This window comes from Otolemur garnettii, unplaced genomic scaffold (assembly GCF_000181295.1).
Source record: "Otolemur garnettii isolate 467f Iridium unplaced genomic scaffold, OtoGar3 scaffold00020, whole genome shotgun sequence".
Classification (NCBI taxonomy): domain Eukaryota; kingdom Metazoa; phylum Chordata; class Mammalia; order Primates; family Galagidae; genus Otolemur; species Otolemur garnettii.
Genome location: NW_003852415.1, coordinates 26,216,811 through 26,225,024, shown reverse-complemented (window position 1 = coordinate 26,225,024; position 8,214 = coordinate 26,216,811). Strand labels below are relative to the sequence as shown.

General features: G+C 45.3%; 1 protein-coding gene across 1 annotated transcript in view; it reads left to right on the top strand.

The window, feature by feature from the left end:
* Nucleotides 1-8,214, top strand: part of WARS (tryptophanyl-tRNA synthetase) — a 58,458-nt gene that overhangs the window by 43,892 nt on the left and 6,352 nt on the right. Inside the window, exons 8-9 of the mRNA XM_023511504.1 lie at nucleotides 434-546; nucleotides 744-917. Coding sequence (XP_023367272.1) covers nucleotides 434-546; nucleotides 744-917 — 287 coding nt within the window. The remainder of the gene's footprint in view (nucleotides 1-433; nucleotides 547-743; nucleotides 918-8,214) is intronic.

The window sequence follows — 8,214 nt, the reverse complement described above, 5'->3', positions numbered from 1 at the left end:
TCTCCCCACTTATACACCTGTAACTGATCACAGTTGCATCATTATTGTTTGGCGGGTCCGGTCTGGGGATTCGAACCCTCCACCTTAGGTGTACGTGGCTGGCGCCTTAGCCCGTTGAGCTATAGGCACCGAGCCAGTGAAATAATATATTGACAGAATATATCTAATAACAAGATGGGTAAGTGTAACAAAGTGAAAAGGCAAGAAAAAAAAACTAAATATAATCACAACTGAAATGCATCAAGTAAAACAAATAGAAAATGTATAAAAGGACAATTGGGACTATAGGGTTTTTTTCTTTGTTCTGCTTTTCTGTATTTTTCAGGTTTTATTGACTGTTTTATAATGGGGAAAAAACCTATTTTTGTTCATTGTTTTATTAGCCAGAACAGGAATTGGTCTCATGTACAAAATATTTTTTACTTGCTTTCAGGGAAGATCAGTTTTCCTGCCATCCAGGCTGCTCCCTCCTTCAGCAACTCATTCCCACAGATCTTCCAAGACAGGACGGACATCCAGTGCCTTATCCCATGTGCCATTGACCAGGTCAGAGGCAGAACTGGGTTCTTTAAATCTGGGGTACTGACAGCAGATTCCTTATGCTCTTCAGTGGGGAAAAGATTTGCTGAAAGGTAGTAGGGAGAAGAGGAAACTGACTTCTTTAAACAAATTGGAAGCTTAAGTATCTTCTATGCACATCCTCTCTGGTTGGTGCCCTCATCAGACTGCTCTTTCCCCCACAGGATCCTTACTTTAGAATGACGAGGGATGTTGCCCCTAGGATCGGCTATCCTAAACCAGCCCTGCTGCACTCGACCTTCTTCCCCGCTCTGCAGGGTGCCCAGACCAAAATGAGCGCCAGCGACCCCAACTCCTCCATCTTCCTCATTGATACCGCCAAGCAAATCAAGACCAAGGTGAGAAGTACCCCAGGTGGAGCGCAGCTAATGAGAACAGAAACATGCCCAGGGACACACATACCCCACTGCTTGGTCCTTTTGAACTTATTTTGCCCTGCTTTTCTTTTTTTACTAATACTCTGTTCTGGAAGCAAAGTCATGGCAGTTTTCTTAAGGTTATAATCAATGTGGATGTTATTAAACATAGAGAAGATTTTCATGTTATTTCTGAGCACTATTTGTGTTCTAGGTGCTGGGCCAGATGCCTTAGTTATGTTTTCTCTTCTTAATTCTCTCTGGGAGCCAGTTCCTTTCAAAGATAAGAGAGGTAAGGCTCAGAGAAGACCACCCACGTGACCAAATATCTACCCCCCCAGAAATGAGCAGCCATTGCTATGGGTGGCTTATGAGCTGTTTTTCTCCCACAAGACATTATTGTTGAGGGACATAGAATTGGTAAATATCCTTCAACAGGAGTGCTGCCTGGCCTTGGAAATGCTGTATGTAGCAGGCACTCAGTAAATATTTGTCAAGTTAGCAGAGAAACTAGAAAAACAACTTACTTTGAGCTTTCTTATTTTTCAGGGCCCTAGTCTATTACTAAGTACTGAACTGCCAGTATACATATAATACATATATTTTTTGTTGTTGTTACAATTGTCATTGTTGTTTAGCTGGCCTGAGCCAGGTTCGAACCCGCCAGCCTCAGTGTATATGGCTGGCCTCCTAATCACTATGCCACAGGCGCCGAGCCAGCCTTTGACATATTCTTTGGAAAATAACATGTCTGCAAGCTGGAAGATTGCAGAAGTGATGGGAACTGTATATTAGGCATGTAACACAACCATCTGAGTTCTCCTGACCCTTCTGGAAAGTCTCAAGCAGGTTCTAGTTGACAGTGGGAAAAACCTGTGTTTCAAACCTTCTTTTAGGAAATGACTTCCTCTAACTCTCCCCCTTAGAAGGAAGGTGGTGTATTTGGGCTTTTTCTTAACCTTTCCACTTCTAGCTAAAACTTCCAGAGCACAGAGTACAGAGGGGGAGGAAGGAAGGGCCACTGGTTTGTTTTGCTTTTGAAAAATTGTTCTGAAAAAGTTGGATTTGGCTCTGGGATATTTTTCATTCACTTACGACCCAACAAAGACCCAGAGGACTGGCTGAGCAATGAGCAGGAAATCAGGAACCACACAGACCAACAAAGGGTCACCAGGGTCACCAGCAGCTTATAGGGCAAGATGGGGTCAGGCCTGTCCCTTGTTCTAGAATAATCTCTACACACCTGCAACTCCAGAATCAGAATCTCCATGCTAAAATAAAGGGAGGGCATCTGCTTCAGCCTTTTCTTAAACAAAAATAACGGAAGCAGTGCCAGTGACACAGCTAGTTTTGCTGTGTGAGCACCTGCCACACGCACACCCGTGTGATCCAACTGAATCCTAACAACCTCCTTAGCAGGCTATGTCCATTTGTGGTCAAGGATATCAAGAGGTCTGGCAGATTTTTTACATCCATGCAGCTGGAAGGCAGTAGGACGAGGATTAGAACCTGGGTCCTCCTGGAGTCAGGAGCCCTGGGTCTTCTGGGTTTAAGATGATAAGGCAATCTTTTCCCTCTCCTCTCTACATGGAACACTTCTGTGACCAGGTGTATCAGAGTTTTTCCCCCACACCAAGCAATTCTCCAGTGGATACCAACTTGGCATCCTATAATTCAACTCAGGTCTAATGCTATCTACCTGGAAGTAGTGTCAGATTCCACAAGTTGAAGGCTCAGTCCCACCAGACTGCCCCTGTTAACACTCACAGAAACACATTTTTTGGTTTCTTTTTTTTTTTTTAGCTAACTCATTGATTCAGATGTTAAATGATTTTTTTTTTTTTTTTTTTGGTATTTTTTTGGCTGGGGCTGGGTTTGAACCCACCACCTCCAGCATATGGGGCCAGTGCCTACTCCTTTGAGCCACAGGTGCCACCCATTTTTTGGTTTCTTATGTTGGCTATACAAAGGGCACAGATGATCAGCCAGATGAAGAAATGGGTAGAACAGGGTATAGGGTGGACATAGGGGATGTGGGCTTTCATGCCATCTCTGGGCACACCACTCTCTCCTAAAACTCAGTAAATCCCATTGTCCAAGAGTTTTTATAGATCTCAGTCTCCAGCCCCTCTTCCTCTGGCCTTTTCTGGAGACTGGTGGGTGGGTGTGAAAGTTCCAACCCTCTAGTCCTCTAATCACTTGACCTTTCTGGTGACTGGCCCCATCCTATGTCACCTGAATAACTCAGGTGTGATCAAAAGATGCTCCTATCAGAAAATTTTTTAGGCCTGGGTGCGGTGGCTCACGCCTGTAATCCTAGCACTCTGAGAGGCCGAGGCAGGTGGATTGCTTAAGCTCAGGAGTTCCAGATTAGTCTAAGCAAAAGTGAGACCCCATCTCTACTAAAAATAGAAAAACTGAGGCAAAATAATCGCTTGAGCCCAAAAGTTGGAGGTTGCTGTGAGCTAGATGCCACGGTACTCTACCCAGGGCAATAGCTTGAGATTCTGTCTCAAAATAAATAAATAAATAAAGATTTTAGGAACCAAATACTATAACAAAAGATACTCTTATCACTGAGGAAATTATAAGAAATTTAGGAGCTCCGTGTCAGGATTAAAGACCAAGCATATTCCAGTCTATATCATAGGCCCTGCTCTCTAGGTATCCTTACAAAGTGAGAGCAGTTGTTTTGGCTTCATAGACTTGAGGTGGGTCTTAGCTGAGATCACAAATTAAAAAAGTAAAGTATGGCATGCTGCCCAAATTTAAGATTTTAGTTCTGAGCCAGGCATAGTGTCTCACACCTATAATCCTAGCACTCTGGAAGGCCGAGGTAGGCCCCGGCTTGAGCTCAGGAATTCAAGACGAGCCTTAGCAATAGCAAGACCCGGCTCGGCGCCTGTGGCTCAAGTGGCTAAGGCGCCAGCCACATACACCCAAGGTGGTGGGTTCGAATCCAGCCTGGGCCCGCCAAACGATAATGACAGCTGCAACCAAAAAATAGCCGGGCGTTGTGGTGGGCGCCTGTGGTCCCAACTACTTGGGACACAGAGGCAGAAGACTCGCTTGAGCCCAGGAGTTGGAGGTTGCTGTGAGCCGAGATGCCACGGCACTCTACCCAGGGGGACAGCTTGAGGCTCCTGTCTCAAAAAAAAAAAAAAAGCAATAGCAAGACCCCCATCTCTATTAAAAATAGAAGAATCTATCAGTGTAACCTGGTTCTCTGTACCCTCAATGAATCTTCAACAATAAAAAAAGAAAAATAGAAAAACCTGAGACTGTGAGCTATGATGCCACAGCACTCTATCCAGGATGACAGAAAGATTCTGTCTGAAAAAAAAAAGAATTTAATTCCGTGAACAGCTCAGAGTATAGTACTGGATGAGCTAAAACATACCTGTTCTAGGCTATCATAGGGCCCTATCAGAGCCCAGAGAATCAGTCAGCAGCTTCACAGGCGGAAGTTCACAGGCGGAATGAGAGTTCTTACAGCTTAGTGTAGTAGCTAAAGCTTTTAATCCCTGCACTTGAGGTCAGGCATTCCAGCCTAGACAACTGAGTAAGAACTTTCTGTATATTTAAAAAAAAAAAAAAAAAAAGGAAGGCTGGGTATGGTAATTCACATCTATCATCCTAACACACTGGAGTTTGAGGCAGGAGGGCACTTGAGGCCCAGGGTTTGAGGTTGAGTGAGCCCTAGTAATGATGAATCATCAGAGCAAGACTCTGTCTCAAAATTTTTTAAATAAATAATAAATGTGGGGGACAGCACCTGTGACTCAGTGGGAAGGGCACCAGCCCCATGTACGAAGGGTAGTAGGCTTGAGCCCGGCCCTGGCCAAACTGCAACAAAAATAGTTGGGTATTGTGGCGGGCACCTGTAGTCCCAGCTACTCAGGAGGCTGAGGCAAGAGAATCACCTAAGCCCAGGAACCGGAGGTTGCTATGAGCTGTGACGCCACAGCACTCTATCGAGGGTGACAAGATGAAACTATCTCTTAATAAAATAAATAAATGTGGGACCTCTTCTACAGGACAAGGACAGATAACCATAACACGGGTTGTCAGCCCAGCCACTTAACCCATGATTTCTGATCTCGGGGCCCATTTAGGCCTTGAACTGGCCTTAGGCTCTAGCTCAGCTGTCCCACTGCATTGTTGCAGGCATGGTTCACTGGTCAAGAGCATGAGGGGTGAATCAGAGTTCTGCCCTTCAGCCCAAGCACCCCATTGACATCATTTCCTATCACGCAGTCACACTGCTCATCCACTTCCATCATCTTAGATCTTTTTTTTTTTTTTTTTTGAGACAGAGCCTCAAGCTGTCCCCCTGGGTAGAGTGCCGTGGCATTACAGCTCACAGCAACCTCCAACTCCTGGGCTCAAGCGAGTCTCCTGCCTCCGCCTCCCAAGTAGCTGGGACCACAGGTGATCGCCACAACGCCCGGCTATTTTTTGGTTGCAGCCGTCATTGTTGTTTGGCGGGTCCAGGCTGGGGATTCGAACCCGCCACCTTAGGTGTACGTGGCTGGCGCCTTAGCCAGTTGAGATATAGGCTCCGAGCCCATCATCTTAGATCTTGATAGCAGCATTCCAGGCCCCACCACTAGGACTGCTCTCCACATCATCCTAAACCCACTTACCTAAGTCAGGTCTGGCAGTCCCTAGCATTACTGAGGATTGGCCACATTCACACTCAGCAAACTAAGCTACTCACAGTTCTTTAGCACCATCTGGAAACCTGGTATTCTGGGAAGAATCCGTCCAGCCCTGCCATTCCCTGCTACATGAATCAGGTTCTTGACACTTGGTTTTCTTCACCTGTACAGTGGAAAAAGCAATAAAGAGGTCATTGAGGCTCGATGCCCATAGCTCATGGTTAAGGCGCCAGCCACATACACCAGGGCTGATGGGTTTGAACCCAGTCCAGGCCTGCTAAACAACAGTGACAATTGCAACAAAAAAATAGTCTGGCATTGTGTCAGGCGCCTTTAGTCCCAACTACTTGGGAGGCTGAGGCAAGAGAATCGCTTAAGCCCAAAAGTTTGAGGTTGTTGTGACCTGTAATGCCACAACACTCTACTGAGGGTAACAAAGCGAGACTCCTGTCTCCAAAAAAAAAACCAATAAAAAGAAAAAAAAAAAAGAATCTTTATAAGGTAGCAGTTGACTCAATGAAATTACAAAACTGGTTGTAGAGCAATAGCTAAGGTTTATTTGGTACCTCAATAAAGGCAGATATCTGCCTTCAACAATAGGCGGCTGAAACTATAGGCATTAGCCCTGAAGAGCAAGATGTGCTTATCTTTTTTTTTTTTTAGAGTCTCACTTTGTCCTCCTTGGTAGAGTGCCGTGGCATCCCAGCTCACAGCAAACTCAAACTCCTGGACTTAAGCAATTTTCTTGCCTCTGGAGTTGCTGGGACTACAGGTGCCTGCCCCGCTATTTTTTAGAGACAAGGATCTCGCTCTGGCTCAGGCTGGTCTCCAACTCAATGAGCTCAAGCAATCTACCCGCCTCGGCCTCTCAAGTGCTGGGATTATAGGTATGAGGCCCAAGGTTCTTATCTTTTAAAGGTTTTAGGTAGGGTAGGAAGGGGAGAGTGTTAGTTTGATGTACTAATGACTGTTGCCAGGTACAGTTCTATCTGGCTTCCCACTCAGACCATTCTGTTCCTAATTTATGGCAGCAGTTCTCAACCTGTGGGTTGCAACCCACAGGAACTGTATTAAAGGGCCACAACATTACAAAGGTTGAGAACCACTGCTTAATGGTTTAGCCCCCTTGGAGCTATTGTGTTTGCTAGTTCCTCTTCTTTCATCTGGCTGGGTCCCAGAATGGGGTGGTTTCAGCAGCGGTCACTGAACAACCAAGATGGAGTGCCTTATACTCAAAATGAAGTGACCAATGCTTGCTCCATTTTTGGAGTTGCTCCAACCAACCTATCAATCCTAACACCCACAACATATGGCACATCTGATATATGCCCACCACTAGACAAGGGTGTTCACCCAGGGAAAACTAATATGCAGGTGGTGGGCAGTGCCTGTGCAGCAGACATGAGTTTCTTTGTTCTTCTCTCTGATAAAGGGCTGGGAACTGCTCTTTTAAATAACCTATGGCCGAGCACAGTGGCTCATGCCTATAATCCTAGCACTCTGGAAGGCTGAGGCAAGTGGATTGCTCAAGCTCAGGAGTTTGAGACCAGCTTGAACAATAGCAAGACCCTGTCTCTACTAAAAATAGAAAAACTGAGGCAAGAAGATCACTTCAGCTATAATGCCACTGCACTCTAGTCAGGGCACCAGAGTGATACACTGTCTCAATACATAAATAAATAACCTTTTAAAACTGCCTTTGTGGTGCTCATGCCTATGATCCTAGTACTCTGTGAGGCGTAGGTAGGAGGATCACTTGAGCTCAGGAAACCAGCCTGAGTCACTGCCCTTTCTCTACAAAGTAGGGGGAAAAATTACCCAAGAATGGTTGGTACCCACATGTAGTCCCAATTACTTAGGAGGCAGAGGCAGGAGGATCTTTTGAGCCCAGAAATTTGTGATCTACAAAAAAAATTTAAAGTGCCTTTGGAGCCTTAGAAAGACTGTGCTCTCAGACTTTATTCCTAACACTGGAGCTTTTTCCCCAAGGTCTACTGTGGGACAAGGGTGGGGTTTGGGAGCTGCCACACAACCAGTGGCTCCACCAGGCACTTAGATCCTAGGAGAGTCTAGTACTAGGTGATTTTTTTTTCTTCATCCTGTTTATTTGGTATTTTCCATAGTTTTTGTAGTTTGCATAAAGAGAAGATAAACTTTCATTTGTTATCTTTATTCTTTTAGCTTCCCAGGCCCACCTACTAGCCGGACGCAGTGTACCAGGCCCCCCCTTGTGCAAGGCCTTACCCAGGCCTCTTGAGCAACTTCTATTTCAGCTGACCAGCCTCTCCTCCGGAAAGGAGATGGGATCCTTCAGACCTAACTTGGTATAGAGATATCTGCCTTTAACATCCATCTGCTGCTTTTAAATACATAATCCCAAATTATTCATTCAGTAATCTGCTCTGAAATTCTTCTGAAGGGAATTCCTAAATGTAGCAAATTAGAATTTTTTTTCTTTTTTTGAGGCAGAGTCTCAAGCTGTCGCCCTGGGTAGAGTGCCATGGCATCACAGCTCACAGCAACCTCAAACTCTTGGGCTTAAGCCATTCTTTTGCCTTAGCCTCTCAAGTAGCTGGGACTACAGGCACCCTCCACAACACCTGGCTATTTTTTTTTTT